This window comes from Ochlerotatus camptorhynchus, unplaced genomic scaffold, assembly GCF_037179485.1.
Source record: "Ochlerotatus camptorhynchus isolate MF236.1 unplaced genomic scaffold, CSIRO-AGI_Acam_v1.1 ptg000277l, whole genome shotgun sequence".
NCBI classification, from domain to species: domain Eukaryota; kingdom Metazoa; phylum Arthropoda; class Insecta; order Diptera; family Culicidae; genus Ochlerotatus; species Ochlerotatus camptorhynchus.
Window position 1 is genome coordinate 3343315 of NW_027040766.1, and position 18337 is coordinate 3361651.

The window sequence follows — 18337 nt, forward strand, 5'->3', positions numbered from 1 at the left end:
AAGCTTACTTAGTTTGAGTAAGTCCAGGATCTACACATATTCAATGTCTATTCTATGTACAAGTTTCTTGATATTGAAAATTTTCAAAGTGCCAGAATTAAGGAAAAAACTAAATGATTTATTTCAAGTTCGTAATTAACTTTATGAAAGATAAGCGATCTTCATGGCAGTTCCATTAACTTTAAAACAATTGTAGGGACTTTAGAGATATTCTGAGAATTTCAGTAAAGTTCCATAAACAAACTACGGGAACATAAAGGAGTTTAACACGCAGAAAATATGGGAAATTTCCTTAAAGCGGTTCTTTTAGCATCCTAAAATTTTCAGAAACTCTTATGAAGTTCCTAGAATTTCAGAGAACGTCACAGGTGTCAAGTGAACTTATGAAATATAGAAAACTTGAGGGGTATTGTGCATTTTTTTTAAAGAAGTTCTAAGCACCTCAGAAAAGCTAGATCTTGAGTTCTTTAGGGAATTTCAGATCTTAAGAGCAGTTCCCGTACCTTTAGTTTAGACTTTTGGAGCAGTTTAAAGATCTATAATAGTAAATTTAGAAAAAATCAGGATAGTTCCATGATGAGCTGAAAAAAAAATCGAGAACCCGAGATGTTCCGAGAATTTCAGGGAAGTACAGAGACCTTCAGAGAATTTATGAATTGTTTTTAGGGAAATTTAAAGGTGTTTCCTGGAATTCCATTTATTTCCGAGCAGAACTGAGATTTTCAATAGAATTTAGAGCTTTAGAGAAGCTTAGAGAACATCAAAGAGATCAGAGAATCAAAGGGTAATTCAAATAATTTCAAAAAAAATGTAGAAACCTTAAAGAAGTTTCGAGAAACTCAGGGAATTTCCGGAAACTTCGGCAAAGCTCCGAGAGAATTTCTGGAACGTGATAAAAATTATATGAACATCCGGAAAACGTGTGAGTATTTTAAGCGTGTTATATCATGGAGATCTCAAGTTGATTAGAGAACATCAACAAAGTTACATTAATTAAAACAAATGCTAGAACTTTTAGCAAGAAGCGATATTTTCAATAAATTCCAGAGAACTTCTAATAAATTTAGATATTTGGAGATAATTTCATGATCTTCAGCGAAGTTCCGAGTACGACGATCAGATAGCTTCAGAATAATCCCATTAACTAAAGCAAATTTGCAGCGACTTACAAGGAGTTCCGTGGAATTATGGGGTATTCCGAGAATTCTATGATTGATCCGAAAACGACAGAAGCGTCAGGGAATTATGAATGCATATTAGAAAATTTGCCGGATTTTAAAACAAATTTGAAGAACTTCAGGTAAGCATGGATAAGTTCTGGGAAAATTAGTGAGCGTTTATACTCCCGTTATATGCATAAGAGTCCCACGGTGCATAAGGACTGTCTATAATTTAAGGGAAGTTTCATGAACTTCAGAAAAATCTTGAGAACTTCAGTGAAGATCATAGAACTATATTAATTATTTCGTTCTAATTCCATGAAAATTGCAGGAGCGCAAAAGTTCCAGAAATTTAGAAAAACTACGAAAATTTTACTGAAGGACAGTGGTCTTCAGAAATATTTCGAGAACTTCATAGAAATCTATGGAGCTTAAGGGGAGATCCACGATATTCAGGAATTTTTTATGAACATTAACAAAATGCGAGAGCATTTGAAAGAAGTTTAGTTAACTCCGAAGATTTGAGGAATTTCAGGAGGAGGTTCCATTAGTTTCAGAAAATTATTGGGAAATTTAAAGCAATTCCCATATTATCATATAACTTAACTGTCGGTAATCGCAAGTCAGTCCCATCTGCATTTTGATCAATTTTGAGTTATTATTTATTTTATCTTTCTATGTTTTTTGAGATGTGCTATTGAAAAAAGGTGGTTTGTTCAAGAAAAATGAAAAACAATACCAAGTCAAATTATTCCACAGCGAAAAGTAACCGCAAGTCTGTCTCATTAGAAAAAAAAATATGTTAGGAATGTTAGACAACACATCGCATCATGAGATTTGTCTCAAGACAGATTTATCCACTTCCCCTAGAGTATCTGGAACATGCCCGTAACATGTCCGGGTGTGGCCAACATTGTGCTGGTCACTCATCATTGATCTTGATTGATCTTATTTTTGAATTCTCATGTGAATTGATTTATCGCATGGTGGGTTTGGCACGTTTATGAAAAGCTCTGGTCTGATGAAGACCCATACTCACCGGAATATGTTCTGGCCATTGCTCTGGAACCAACGGAACAAATCCAGAAACATTCAATAACGTTCTATGGGACCATGGTATCTTTCTACTGTCCAATACTGTGCTAAACTAATGCAGCATCGTCATTGTGACTGACTTGCGGTTATTTTTCTCATTGGCGTTAAATGTATTCGCAAGTCAGTCCCACTCAGATTTTGGCGATAAAATAGAAATTTCACGATATTTTTCCAATATTGTTTGGTAAACATAGATGCATTCTATCACATTGTACGTTTATTTTTAAATTTATTCCTCCAAAATAAGTGTAAAATCAGAAAACTTGTAATATCTTTGAACGCCGTTTGCTCATTTCCAGTTTTTTACAGATGGGACTGACTTGCGATTATGGGCAGTTCAGAGACGTCAAAAAGTAAATTGAGGCCTTCGCATAAGTTCAGAAGTTCCCTAAAGCTTTAACATTTTTAGGACGGTTCAATTAAATTCAGCGCAGTACAACATGCTTCCTGAGAACTGCAAAAGCTTTAGAGAAGTTTTAAGAATTCCAGATAAGAACAGAGAACCTCAGAGCAGTTCCGTTAACGTTAGAGAAGTCACATCAATTTTAAAGCAGTTAAGAGAATTTCAGCGAATTGTTAAACCTTTTGAGGAGATCAATGATCGTTAGAAAAATTGAGGAAACTTCAGGAAGTCCTATAAAATTCAGGGAAGTTTAAGAATTTGATGAGAAGTATTGTGAGAATCAGGCTAGTTTATCAAACTACAAAAGAACTTCAAGGCAGTTTAAATTCAGGAAAAAATTGGGAACTTTCAAGTAGTTCTGAAGATCTCAGAATTGTTCATTCCATATTCAACGGAGATTTCTATTGAAATATTCCTCATAAGCTGTCCCCAAATTCAATTTTCTTTTAATTTTCCTCGGAATTACCTTGAGATTCTTCACAGTAAGAATCTCTTTGGAAAGATTCTCCGGATTTTAATTAGTTCATTTCAAATTTCCTTTTGAATCTCACTCCTTCCCTTGGAATTCTACTCACATTGCAAGTGTCCTAAGAATTCATTGGTATTTCTCCAAAAAAATTCCTTTGATTTCTTCTCATAATTAGTTTGACAAACTCTCCTGAATTTATTTTCTGAATTCCTTTGAAGATGTCCTGGAGTTATTCTCAGATTCAATTGTAATCCTCCTTTTAGTATTTTCAAAAAAAAGTCCAAGGGCTTATGTTCCGGATACGTTTTCTCCCACAGACTTTATAAAATTATCCTCAGAATACCCTGGAATTTTCTCAGAAATTCCTTAGAGTTTTCATTAAAATTAACTTTTAATTCAATTCAGGGTTTCTGGAAATTATACTCAAAACTTCACATGAAATCTAACTACCTTGAAAGCAGATTGCATTTGATGTTTTTCTGAAAGATTTTTTCCCCAGAACTCCCTTGGAATGAGGTCCTTAGAAATTATAATAACATTATAATAAAACTGTGCATGGAATTTTACTCCAGATTCCTAAAAAATTTTTGAAGTATTATAGCCTTTAAATCCAGAGCTAGTTCAAATTTAAAATTTCTAGGAAATATACATGTTCCAAAAGTAAAAAAAAAAAAACATTTCATGCCTTTGTTTTTTATTTATTTATTTGTTACTGAAGATTAAACCACTGTGGATTTATAAAGTTCAAAGTGTGAATGAAAATAACGAGAAACATTAAATGTTTGTATTTTAAAATTCATTATTATCTTTAAAATATCCTTAGTAAGAAAATTATTAAATTCTCTTAGACTTCCAGGTATTTAAAGAAAAAAAATTTCATTGGGATTCTCGGTTTTCCAGGTTTTTGCAGTTAGTAGGCACACTGGCTAATAGCGTGGGTTTAGACATCAACTTTCTATTGAATCTTTCGGTTTAAAGCATCATATCGTACATAAGTGTATATGAGTTTTTATGTTAATAGAATATGTCTAAACATCAAACATTTATTTGGTGTGCCATCATAACGACTAGCGGCGCCGTATGCGTGGTATGCGTGATTACCTCTCACCCCAGCATGGCTGGGTTCAATCCCAGTCGGCGCTGCCGGGATGTTCTGAGGCATAACATCTCTGATCACGGGCGGGGGAGTAAAGCCGTTGGTCCCCGGTTCATGAGTTGATGGGTCGATAAGTAGGGTCCAGGTGTGGAAGCTGTCTCCCTGGCGTCGGCAGCATTGGTGCTCAGCACGGAAAACAAGATCGACGGAAAACAAATCAAGGGAAAAAAATCCTAACGACTACTTTTCTTCTCTTAGGTCAATTTTTAGTCACTATTTTTTACAACTATAAGTCATTATTTCGTCACTTATTTCTTCAACATGATCACTAAAATCACTATTTTTGACAGCAGTGATCGCTACCAGCCCTGTAATTGGAGAATAGAAAAGCTATGAAAGTGATGATGATTTCGAGTGCAATCTTGAAATGCATTGGTTTTTCGAACAAATTATTTTAATACAATCTGGTTATTGGTACTTTAGTAGAAAACTCAAGGGTCATTCAATAGACATATAATATAAACAATCTAATTTTTATAAGATTTTCAGTTGTGTACATAGATATTAACTTTTCTACCATCGTAGCAGCAGCCAGAATTTGTAAATGCTCCATTTGTAAAATAAAAACATTATAGGTTGCCCCGTGAAAAAAAAATGACATCATCATCACGTTAATAGTTGATCTATTCCTCACGGGGGCTAACTTTAAGTGCCAATAGAGTTGTTAACATTATAGTCAACTCAAAAAGATCGTTTCCCCCAACTCCCACATAATAGGATATATCACCGGTCGCTTCACACTTACGGCTTATCGGTGGCCCACAGGATGACAACTTGCGTTCGAAAATTTAAACATTAGACTCCTTCAAAGGCGCCCCAGGGAAATTTCAATTTCAAGAGGATTACAGGAAACTCAACAAACAATTCTTCATTCAGTTTAATGTTTCCGTCTTTGAACATTCGATCCTCCATTTCTGTTACCCCGTATTCCCGTGTTCCCGTTATTCCCAGACGCAAGTGTCACCTTTCAAGCTTCCGCCCTATTTCGCATTGCTTATCAAGTGTCATAACCCCCATTCCTACCGGCGACACAGTACCCATCGCAGCAAGTATCAGTACAGTGCCGTTTTTTTATGCGAAAGAAACCCATTTAAACATCATGTCATCGATGACAGGCCGATCGTCGTCCGGTCCCTAAAAGGGAACGCGCTCACGCCCTCCGCCCGAACGATATCGATACCCGACGACGGTGGTGCCTATCGATTCGCTTTTCTCACACTTTCTTCCAATGGTTCAAAACTTCGTACTTTTCATTTTCGCCCATCCACAGACATTGTCTCTGCAGCACGTTCCTGATTTTCTTATTTCTGTTTTTTTTTCACTTTCCAGGATTCCCCTTCACAGCGACAGGCCTCCGGACAGGATATCCTGTGCTACCGAGCCAGTTCGGGTAAGTTCACCTCTCATTCCAGTTTTACTCATCTTTTTTTTTAGTTTCCTAAATGTAGAGCCAATTTCAAACCACCGACTCGAAAATAAAAACGGGCAATCAAAATAAAAATTGAGCAAGAGAAAGATACAAACGCGTACTAAAAAGAATGACGAAACAAAAAAAAAAGCAAATGTTTAACTTACACACACATTCAGTTATATTTTTTTGCTTTTCGGTTTAGTTTCTTTTTTTTTTTCGGAGGTCTTTTATCAGTTTAGATTTCCCTCCAAGCTGGGAAATAAATATCTGTTTAGTGTGTATGGAGTGGATCTCCTGTGTGCCCCGAACGTGACATTTCGTCGATGGCGGAGCCAAGATATTGAGCCTTTTCCTTTGGTTTTCGTTTTCGTCCCTGTGTGGCCAATTTGGCGCATTCAGACTGCGAGAGACACAGTTTTCTCACGTTTTCCAAATTGATTCAAAAGTTGAAAATCTGGAATTTGACACACCAAGGTGTTGTACAGGGTATCAAAATGAAGAAAATCAATTTTAAATAAGATTAGGAATGGAAAACACGAGTTGGAAATAGTTGAAGCGAAAAGGATATGGACTCGTGAAACTTTTCTAAAACCCAACGGTATGAGGTGAAATAGCTCTAATCAACACGTTGAAGGCAAACACAAATCTGACGGCAATTCATGTTGGATGATGAAACAGCAAAAAAAAAAGAGTGAGATCTATTTTTGGTTTGGAAATGAGGGAAAGAGTTATGTTTTCGTTCTTGGCGCTAAAGTTAAACGACGCACTACGGTGGCCGCTAGACGTCAACGACGACGTAGACACGTAGACACTTCTTTGGCGCGAATCGTTACCAAGTCGATCGAGTGACCTCCAAATGACTTTTGACACTCATCAGTGGATCCAAGGCCAGGATTTAGCATAAATCGTATCTTGAGGGAAAATGAACGAAAAATTACTTCCCATGTAGGAAGTTACGGATTTCCTGAAGATCATTCATGAAAAACGTCACCGTCGAATGAAAAGTGCAAATGGTTCTGTGCTCTGAATGGACAAAAAAACATCACATAGACATAGCTGACGTACACTCACATGTGCAATGATGTTATTGCTGGTTGCAACAAACAAGAGCACCTACAAAACGGAAAACAGAAAATAAGAACGCGCAAATTCCGTTTTAAGCCGTCGTCGTCAGAGTCGTAAACATTGTTGTCGCGGCGACAGCGCAACAGTCTGACTTTTAGTAGGTCTCCTTCAACCTACTACGGCTATGAGTAGGAGCATGATGTTACAATCCACGTAGTGAGCACCACCCACCCACTTGCGGGAGGAGGACTTGGTCGCGCGAAAATTCCAAATGCACATCACGTGAGACGTGTGGAACTCGATGTGCAGTTGCGCCATTGCAGTGGCAAGAGCCAGCCAGCATCAACAGGCTTGGGCACGGTGGGTTGAGAATCATTCTTTCAATTTCCCATTTTCCACCGGGTGTTGGCAAATGCTATTTTATGTGTCTAGCGAGTGATTTGAATTTGTGAGGTGGTGAATGGCCGCCCGTGTGGTGGGTTGTCTTCTCGAGCTGTTGTGTTGTTGCGGCCATGGAACCATGTTATTTCGTACAGAATTCCTGACAGCCAATTTCGCACATTTTTCGTAAATAATAACCTTCTACAGCCATGCCATAGCAAAACGATGTAGTGGTTCTCAGAATTTCGTAAAAATTGGTAATTTTGTTCCTTGGTTATTTTGTCTTGGGGTGACCATTTCCATGTCTGACATCCTTCGTCTGAAGATTCTTCCGACTTCACCTAGAAGTTTTACCTGACTGCTTCCGGAAACACGTCGTTCAATTTCGTCAGAATTTTTCCTTATAAACTTCTTCTAAATTCTCTCTAAAGCTTCTAATAAGTTATCCGAAAAGTATCTTCTTCCTTCAGCCTTGCCCCGGAATTTTGTTCCAGACTTCTACTGGAGATTTCGCCCGAGGTCCTTTTTGTTTCCTTTGGAACTGTCTTCTGCCTTTCCTAGAAGTTCTTTCGACGTCTCTCAAAAGTTTCTACACGCAAAAATAATTTCTCTTACGTCATAAAGCTAAAGCTAGGCTTACATAAAAATTACAAAATTATTTAAAAAACCTTCCGCCGGCCACATTACAGATTCTGTTTATACGGTCAAACATTGCAAATTATGCATACTTTTCATGCAAATATGTTATAGAATCTTACATTTCCCGGTTGGGTGCTCTGGTACTTTATGCCGAATCTGCCAAGTAGTCTTTCTGGCGTCCCCCGCAAATGCTTTCCAGATTTTTCAGAAATGTTCTCCAGACTACTATAGGGAGATTTTTTCAACTTCCCCGGAAATTTCTTAACACTTCTCTAGAAAGTTTCTTCCGACTTTCTTTCTCTTAAATTTTAAATTCAATTGACAGAAGTAAAATTATTTCCCTTTGACCGGAGTCTTGAAAAACTAGCTAAGATCTAAATCTCTAGAATTGCTCCAAGTCTAAAATCTTCAAAATGTTTCGAAAATGTTAAGTCTGAGAAAAATCCGTCCCATACTTCCAAGACCCTGCTCCACTTGGTCTTACCACCTTGCTCGCTGTGCTCCTCTTCGTCTTGTTCCGGCCGGATTCGAGGCAAACACCAGTTTTGCGGGATTGCTGTCCGGCATTCTTAAAACGTGTCCCGCCCATCGTACCCGTCCAGTTTTCGCAACATGGTTCGCCATAGAGTTGCGCCAGCTCGTGGTTCATCCTTCGCCTCCATACACCGTTCTCACATACCCCGCCAAAGATGGTCCTAAACACTCGTCGTTCGAAAACACCCAGTGCTTGCAGGTCCTCCTCGAGCATCGTTGACGTCTCGTGTCCGTAGAGAACTACCGATCTTATCAGTGTCTTGTACATGGTACAGTTAGTACGCAGGTGAAGTTTACCCCACCTCAGGGTCTTGTGGAGTCCGTAGTAAGCACGACTTCCGGCAATAATACGCCGACGAATTTCTCTGCTGCAGTTGTTATCCGACGTCACCAATGATCCGAGGTACACAAATTCATCCACCACCTCGAATTCATCTCCGTCGATTGTCACGCTTCTGCCTATGCGAGCCCTATCCCGCTCGGTTCCTCCAGCTAACAGATACTTTGTCTTCGATGTATTCACCTTTAATCCAACCTTCTCTGCTTCACGTTTCAGCCTGGTGTACTGCTTCGCCACGGCCTGAAATGTTCATCCGAAAACGTCCACGTCGTCAGCGAAGCAGATGAACTGGCTGGACTTATTGAAGATCGTGCCCCGCATGTTAAAGCCCGCACGTTTCATAACACCTTCTAGCGCAATGTTGAACAGGAGACAGGAAAGACCATCGCCTTGTCGAAGTCCTTTGCGAGTTTCAAACGAGTCCGATAACGCATACCTTCTCGCAGCACTGTACACCATGCATCGTAATCAGTCTGGTCAGCTTCCCGGGAAAACCGTTCTCGTCCATAATCTTCCATAGCTCTTCACGGTCAATCGTATCATAAGCGGCCCTGAAATCTATGAATAGGTGGTGCATAGGGACTTGATGTTCACGACACTTTTGGAGGATCTGCTGCAACGTAAAGATTTAGTCCGCTGTCGAACGCCCGTCCACAAACCCGGCTTGATAACTTCCCACAAATCTGCTTGCTAGCGGTGATAAACGGCGAAAGATGATCTGGAAAAGCACTTTGTAGGCCGCGTTAAGAATAGTGATCGCTCGATACCATCTTTCCCAGCTGCTTTGTTGTTCTTAAGCTGTCGGATAGCATCCTTAACTTCACCTATCGTGGGAGCTGGCATGTCCCCCTCATCCGCTGTACCGACGAAGCCATTCCTCCTGCCTCCTTGGTCCTCCGCCTCTGCGCCGTTCAGATGTTCATCGTAGTGCTGCTTCCACTTTTCAATCACCTCACGTTCGTCCGTTAAGATACCCCCTTCCTTATCCCGACACATTTCGGCTCGCGACACAAAGCCTCGGCGGGATGCGTTGAGTTTCTTGTAGAACTTGCGTGTTTCTTGAGAACGATACAGCTGCCCCATTTCTTCGCACTTCAGCTCTTCCAGGCGGCGCTTCTTATCCCGGAAAAGATGGGTTTGCTGTCTTCGCTTCTGTTTATATCGCTTCACATTATGACGGGTTCCTTGCTGCAGCATTGCCGCTCGCGATGCGTTCTTCTCGTCCAAAACCGTCTGACACTCTTCGTCGAACCAATCGTTCCGTCGATTCCGCTCCACGAACCCACCGGTGCCTTCAGCAGCGCTGTTAATGGCTCCTTTCACGTTGCTCCAGCAGTCCTCAATAGGTGCTTCGGTGAGCTCTCCCTCATCCGGCAACGCTGCGTCGAGGCATTGCACGTACTCAGTTGCGACTTCGTGCAACTTCAGTCGCTCCAGATTGTACCGTGGCGGGCGTCGATTTGCACCGCGATAGGTCCTGACGTCGATAATGTCCGAGAAGTGCCTTCCGTCGATCAAAACGTGGTAGATTTGCGATTCTGTCTGCTGTGGTGATCTCCAGGTGTACCAATATGGGAGGCTATGCTGGAAGTAGGTACTACGTATGTCGATGAGTCTAAGGCCGTTGGCGTTCGTTAGCTGGTGAGCGCTGAACTTTCCTATAACGGGTCTGAATTCCTCCTCCTGGCCGACCTGAGCGTTAAGATCTCCGATGACGATTTTGACGTCATGGCTTGGGTAGCTGTCGCATTCCCGTTCCAGCTGGGCGTAAAAAGCATCTTTATCGTCACCGTCACTTGCTAAGTGAGGGCTGTGCACGTTGATTATGCTGACATTGAAGAAACGGCCTTTGATCCTCAACTTGCACATTCTGCTATCGATGTGTACTGCCGCAGCTCTGGTGAATAGTATAACCATCCCTATACGTATGTACCGACGATCCCTTCCAGCAAACCTCCTGCAGCGCTACGATGTCGAACTTGCGGACCCTCAATCAATCGGAAAGAATGCGGGTACTTCCCAAGAAATTGAGAGACTTGCAGTTCCATGTTCCTAACATTAGAGACAGTTTGCAATCGTTAATCCGTTTCCGTTGCTTGCGTATATGCCGATTGTTCCGGTCCTTGCTTCCTGTACTTTTGATTTTTTACGGCTGGCTTGTAGAGCCTGCACCAACCCCCATTGTCTCGCCGGGGGACCATCGTGCACAGCACTGTTTAGAGTCCCACGCTGGCACCAGAACGTTGATCAGCCGCTCCTAACAAGGAGAACAGACGCCGTTTTGAGCCGCACCTCCATGGTGAACAGACGCTCGAAGACTGCACTCTCCGGAGTAGGCTGTGGAGCTTTGACTTCTTAAAAAGAGTTGTTTATTTTATCAAGATAAACAACTTTGCGTAAGTCGTCAAGTGTTCAAAACGCCATTGCAATGTATTAAAAAAAGTTATTGAAAAAAGTAAGAGGTTGTATCCAAGACACGACCGTAGATTTGGCGAAGGATCGTGCTCGGTATCAATATTTGGCGACTATGTTAGGGAAACCACTATTTGAATTCAATCGGTGATAATTTTGATCACCATTGCCACAGTTGGACATTTGTGTAATTTTCAATAGTGACCTATTAAAACTTTACAAAGTATTCATTTTAGCAGCTTTGTAGAAAAATTTACAATCGATTGGCTTGTTTAGAATTAAAATCCATCCGCTATTGACAGAGTTATAAGTGGTCAAAACCTGACCACTTTTCGTGACGCGGTCGATTTTGGTTTTTTTTTTAATTGCACCCCCAATATGTTGCCGATAGACGCAATCCTACGTCAAAAATACATGCTCCACTAAAATGGCAGATGAAATCTCAAAAACACCAAAATATACCTCTCTCAAATTTTGACATTTTGTTTATCGAGTATTGCTTATTTTTTGCTGAAAATGTTAGGTTGCGATTTTTTGCGCTTTGGGAGATATTAAAGTTTAAAAATTGTTGTTTTTTTCGTTTTCATCAATATCTTTAAAATTTGAAGTTTAAACCAGTGTGTTTCTTCACAAAAGTTATTTATTTAATGCATTTGCGTAAGAGAAAAATATAACATTATATGGTTGTCAGCAAAAAAAAAACCGAAACAGAAAGAAAAAAAAACATATTTTCCAAAAAAAATTTCTTTAACTTCGTATAACTCGGAACCAGTAGGCTGTGGGAATTTTACGTCTTGAAAAAAGTTGTTTATTTTGTCAAGGCAAACAACTTTGCCCAAGCCATCAAGTCTACAAAACGTAAGAGAAAGAAGATAGATTTTGGCGCCATCTTTGCGGAAGAGTTTTGAACTATTTGTTTGTGCCAATAGATGGTCCTTATTATGATGAGAAACTTTACCCAAGACACCAAGTCGCGGAAATGCTTCGTTTCGGAGTTACTAATTTTGCTCCACTAGATTGCATTTGTGGCCCTGTGTACACTGTTATGAGCTAGCAGCAATAGAGAAGCCTCCCTTAGCTCAGTCGGTAAAGGCGCAGCTACAAAGCAAGACCATGCTGGAGGTGGCTGGGTTCGATCCCCGGTCCGGTCTAGGAATTTTTCGGGTTGGAAAATTTCTCGACTTCCCTGGGCATAGAGTATGATTGTACCTGCCACACAATTATACTAATGCAAAAATGATACAGGCATCGAAAGCTCTCAATTAATAACTGTGGAAGTGCATCTAGAACACTAAGTTGAGAGCACGCAATAAGCTAATAATGCCATACGCAATAAGCTTGAAATGCGAAGAAGAAGAAGAAGAAGTAATAGAGAAGCACTTACAGTACAGAATAGCTGGTTTCGTCTGCGCAAAAACGATGTGCTGTGAATTAGTTCGCATCGAAGTTCGTGCTGTGCTGTGAATTAGTTCGCATACGAAGCTCTCCGCGCACAGAAACGAGATTTTTCCACATTAGAAAGAGTTATAGATGCTCCGTAGATGCAAAAAGACCCCTGAACTCGATTTGTTTCCAGAGCGAGTGATCAGAGAGAACACGTAAATATTTAGAGAGATGTGCAATGTGCCTAAGAGTGCACATCTATCTGGTCATTCGCTTTTTGTGTGCCACGTATCCATATGTTTTCCAAAACATATTGTCTACCTGTGCAAGTTTGATATACCAAGATACAGTTTAATACATAAAGTTTATTTGCATAGAACAGCCTTCTGAGTGCATTCCTCAGGAATGGTGAAGCGTTGTTGTAAACAAGAAATAACTGTTAGATTACCTAGAGCTTGTTGTAATAGTTATATTGATGATGATAGACTACCATCTATTGTAGCACGGCATTTGTCAACTGGAATCGGCTATTGATTGCCTGATTTCATCTATCATACTCCAGCATACCCTGTATGAAGGACTATCAACAAAAAGTGGATCCATAACTAGAGAAAGTTTCGTTAAACCTACGGAATCTACGTCAACTAAGATTGAAATCCAAAAAACAAATCTAGCCTTCGTCCAATATGAGGAAGAACAGACTGCCCTTTATCCACGAAATGTTAAAAAACGGAGATTTGCCAATTCACCCCAAATAACCGAATTCCAGATTTCACCTCTCAGAATTCCATGAAACTTTGCATAACTGTTCGCTAGGGGCAATACACCAAGTTTGCACTGATCGATCATTTTGCCTACTTTTTCAAAATGGCATATTCGATAAAGCAAAATAGGGGAAATGTAGGTAATGTCGGCCTAAGTGTCCCTAATTTGGGCCCATACCTAAATTCAGCAATCGACTAAATTTTCAATAGCAACCAAAAATATCCATTAGTAACGTCCCAATAACGCGTTCATCTAGATAAAATTGATAAATAGCAGATTTTTAGCGATGGGCCCAATCTTAGATCCATAGGCCAACATTAGAGACATTTCCCCTACATTGAAAATTAAAATTTGAACCATCTCACCGACACAACCTGGTTCATGATGCCTTGAAATTGTCCCATGACTAAACAATTTTTTATTAACAAATCAAAAGAACTCCTATACCGATTCCGAGAAATTCAATCCCCAAAAAACGGATCCACAATATGCTGGCCAAGCTCTATAAAGATGTGGCCACCAGGGTACAGCCCACTTAACGCATTCCTAGTACTTTTCCAAACTCATCAAACTACCATTTTCCCGGTAATCATTTGAAGCTCATTGCAACATTCTCTTTGTACCCCCTGCAAGTCTTTACCGCGCTATCTGCGGTTAAGTACCGACCCCATCCTTCGCGCTCCTCACCGAACAACACACCCGAACAGGCGACACCCGATGGCCGTGATAGCTAATGGGCTTTTGATTTTGTCTCCAACAAATCATCGTTAATCAGCGTGTCATAAACACGATTAGTCATGCGACAGTAAATTTCGCTTCGGTATCCCCTCGCCCTCATCCAAATTCATCTGAATAAATGGGGAAGGAACCTCCCTTTCATTGTTATCAGGTTTGATCCCATTTTTTTGTGGTATTCCGTGTTTCTCATTGTCATTCGATGCATGCTCCTGGCTCAGAGGCAACAACCAAGAAAAGAATGTGGGATATCGGCGGAAAAAAAGGACCGAAGCGATTAACTTTCTCCGCCATGTCCTTTCTGGCCGCCTCCTAAGAACCGGTCGCATTATCTCCATTGGTAGATCTGCTGTCACTGACTTTCTTCTACTTTTTTCCACTGAAGTAAAATTTATTGAGTGTCATCAAGTCGAAGGGACCCTAACCTGGTGGCTTTTCTGTGCGCTTCGGGAGGTTTTTATTACCGGCGCTCGATGATCCGGCGGTAAAGACTATTTCGGGATTTGGGCCTTTTCTATTTCTGCGGTCTCGTGGTCTTTTGTTGGACGAGGGACGATTTACTTCCAATGAAGGGGGTTAATGGCACGTGACCGGACACGCGGCGTCGACCGAGCGAGATTTGAGGATCGAATGCCATATTGCGTTCTATTCATTCGATTAAAAAAGGAATGCAAGCTCGAGATGAGACTAGACTCTTGATTCGAAATTTTTGAAACAGAATTCATCACAAATCCCTCGAACGTGCTGACGCCACCAAGGGGACGCAGGGTGTTTCACCGGTGGGTGACCAACACCAATCAAATAAACAACCAATCACCCACAAAGAAGTGACAACTTAATTTAGTTCCCCGTCGAACAGCTGCTAATAAATTTTCAAGAAGCCAAAAATCGTCCCACATTAAGCTCGGCTTTGCACCCCATTAAAATCCCGACTTCAACGATAAATAAATTAATGAAAACCACACATTTTCGCTGTCCTATTACAGGACCGAATTGTTTCGACATGATTGAACGGGATTTGTCGCAATCCGAGCGAGAAGAGATTATGCATTTTTCCGTAATAAATCCTCGTTCCACCATTTCTGGCCGCCCGAACGGGCGGAATAAAGCTGCATTTTGCACCCCATCATCGGTAGGGCACGGCAAGCGTCGAAATGTGCAATAATCTGCAGCGCAAATGCACTGTCTACGACCACGACGACGACGACGGCGACATCGCACATCGTCGTCGTTCTTCCAAACGAGATTCACACCAAACTTGAATCCTCTAAAAATAGATCTCACTTTTGTACCAACCGCTCTCGAAACTATGGTCGTCGTCGACGGAGACGGTGGCGACGACGACGACGAAGACGACGACGATCATCAACATTTCATCCATCTTGGCGGCACTGAATAAGAAAATTACACAAGTAGATATCTACCTTCAAAAAGAAAAGCGAGTGAGTATATTTCACCTCTTCATACCGGCGCGGCAGCGCTCGTTGTCGTGCTCTGTTTTAGTACCCAATTACAAACTTTATGAGAACAGGAGGAAATCACCGCGTGGCAGAATCAGGGCCCCGCGCGTACCAGGGGCGAAGATTTTCTTGACGGGGATCTCAGTTTGTTTCGGATAATTTTCGTTTTTTATTTGTCATTTTTTTTTTTGGTTTTGTGTAACGACGGAATAAGACTGAAAATAGATTTAGTGGTTAAGCGATGAGATGTTACAAAATCGAGAGATAGGGAGTTGCAGAGATATTTGTCACGTTACAGTTGAAGCAATCGGAGGTTGGTGATGGAATGAAGCTACTAGAATGCTGAATATAGAACAAGAGAATAGGCTTAAATGTTTGCTGTTGAAGCCATTCTATCATTTGAAGCTGGCGGAAAAGTTTCGAGAGATGTGATGAGTTTCGTAATAGGGGAACCTATTATATACCTTAATCTAGTATCGTGAGGGGGGTAAACGAAGTCATAGAGCATTCAAATTTGGGCAATAGATGCTCTGAAACCCAATGTATCCACATGCAAAAAAATGAGCTCTTAAGGATGTTGTTTACCTCCCTGACGATAATAGAATAAGGTATTGCCGAAACCGTCATTTGCCCTGGTTGAAATCGGAGAAGATTTACTGGTCTTAAAATTTTTTAAGTTCATCTACTGAAAGTGTTTGAAAAATCCAATAAGGACTGAAGGGAATATACAATAAAATAAAAGTTATATAGTTGGCAATCGACTGGATTTAGAACTGATTTTTTGGCTATCATTTTTTCAGTCTTACGGTGGATCAAAACGCTACAATATTAAGGATATAAAACATCGTAGTGTCTTGATTCGAAGAACAGTTGAACGAGCACATCTTAAAAATAAAGATTTCTGAAATGTAGGCTGCTAACCAGTGCTGATAAACATCATTTCTTCTACACTCAACTTTACGTAAAATGAAGACAACCTTAACAGATAGACCAACTACCTGCATGAATTTGAATTTTGACACAACAAAATTCTCTTGATCAAGGCAACCACTGAGTATCGAAGTCAACATTTGTGTTTCTTCATTCGTTGCTGGATGTTCCTTTTCGCCTGTGTTGTTGTCAATATTAATATTCGTCTTCATCTTGGTGGGGATGATTTTGAGGATCAAATGCAGAATAATTATTTTCATTTTACACTAATATAGCGCTGAAGAACGTGTCGTGTTGGTTTTTAATATACAGACCGATGGAAAATGATTGCCTCTTGCTGAATTGATGATAATATTGAGGTTTTAGGTTCTGGGGAGGACAATATTCAAAATAATAATTTTGAAACAAACGCAATTCATCTACACTTGTTTGAAGCGCTACTCCTTGCATGGGATGGTAAATTTATCCGTTATCAGAATATTATTGGGCTTATTTGGTTGCGTGTGTAAGAAGTTAAAGATATTTTATAAAAACGCCTTTTTCTTATAAAATCACATTGTGTTGAAATAATATGAACCAATGTTTTAGAAACTTGTCCAATTTGTAGTCATAATAAAGATCTTTCATGTGCCGCTACTTTTACTAAAATCCGATCGCTATACAAAAAGTTGAAAATTTAGCGTTTACTAAAATTACTCAACCGTCACACCGGCCATGCCAATAAAGTCCTAAGCTATACCGATAAGTCAATACATATTTGGTTAACCACCCCAGTCAAGATCTGGAAAATCTATTCCATTCAAGTGTACGCTCAATTTTGAGCAGTAACAGAGAGCAGTTCCAGGCCAATTAGCGAAAAATTTAATTTTTGGCTCGACCATCTCCGATTTGTATGAAACTTTGTATAATTGATTGTTATCGTCAAACATGCCCATTTTTGCAAAAATTCGGCTATTTTGGATCTTTTGGATTTTTTTTCAAAATGGCGTCTTTGACATATTTCAATAAATTGCAGCACAAAAGCGTCACTTCTGATCGGAATAACGTCTGAGACAAAATTGTTTAGAATAGTAAAGTCTTTATATGGGAAAAATACAGACGGTAGTTTTCAGTAAAAAATCCAAAACAAGTGCTAAAAACTCATACATCTCAAAAAGTATATGTTCTATTTTAATTATTGGTTGAAAAAAAAAGCTCTTGGAAAATGCAAATTTTGGAAATAGTTAAAACCATGGACTTTTGAAAATTGACAAAAATTGTAGAACATCAACTTTTGGTCATATTTTAAAGTTCTTTTTAACAAGCTTTTTTATGTAGTGTTTGCACAGGAAACGATAAATAATGTCTATATCCTGTGTAGAAATTACATAAAAAGCGTACGTACCAAAAGTTCCTGTTCAACGATTTTGTCAATTGTCAAGTGTCCATAGTTTTAAATATGGGTCATTCCAGTTCAAGTGGGTACACCACCTGTGGTCGATGTCACCTTTTTGAGCCAAACTTGGTCAAAACGCTTATTTTGGCATTCTAAACAAATGCCGTTTTGATTTTTCCTCTGAAGTGCCTAGATCCCTCTCGGCTACAACCCTGGATTTTCGAGATTTAAAAAAAATATCATCTTTTTGAAGAGATTACTCCACAACCAAATAAGCTATTTGTGATCTTAGAACGTCAATTTGAAGGTTTTTACAGTAAACAGGCTGATTATGGGCAGGTATCCACAAAAAATTACCTATCACCATGGGCGAGATTATTTATTTCTTAATATTTTGAGCTCAAATTTTCACCAAACTTTGGAAAACTCTTCTAATTGATGTGTTTCCAAGGGCAAATGATTTGGACAATTAGTTTTTGAGATATGATCAGATGAGTGAGTGGTAGTTTTGAGCTTTTCTGGTGGAAAATCAATACTATTTAATATTTTAATTTTTTCTAGAATTTCTTCACGCCAATGGCACAAAAATATTTTTTGTTATTTTTCACATGTTCTGGGCAGGAT

At 39.8% G+C, this 18337-nt stretch overlaps 1 protein-coding gene across 2 annotated transcripts in view; it reads left to right on the forward strand.

Annotated features, from left to right (window-relative positions):
* LOC135706339 (RNA-binding protein 24-A-like) overlaps positions 1-18337 on the forward strand; it is a 251447-nt gene that overhangs the window by 191089 nt on the left and 42021 nt on the right. For both annotated transcript variants that reach the window (XM_065227957.1, XM_065227956.1), the window contains exon 4: positions 5613-5673. In XM_065227957.1, coding sequence (XP_065084029.1) covers positions 5613-5673 — 61 coding nt within the window. The remainder of the gene's footprint in view (positions 1-5612; positions 5674-18337) is intronic.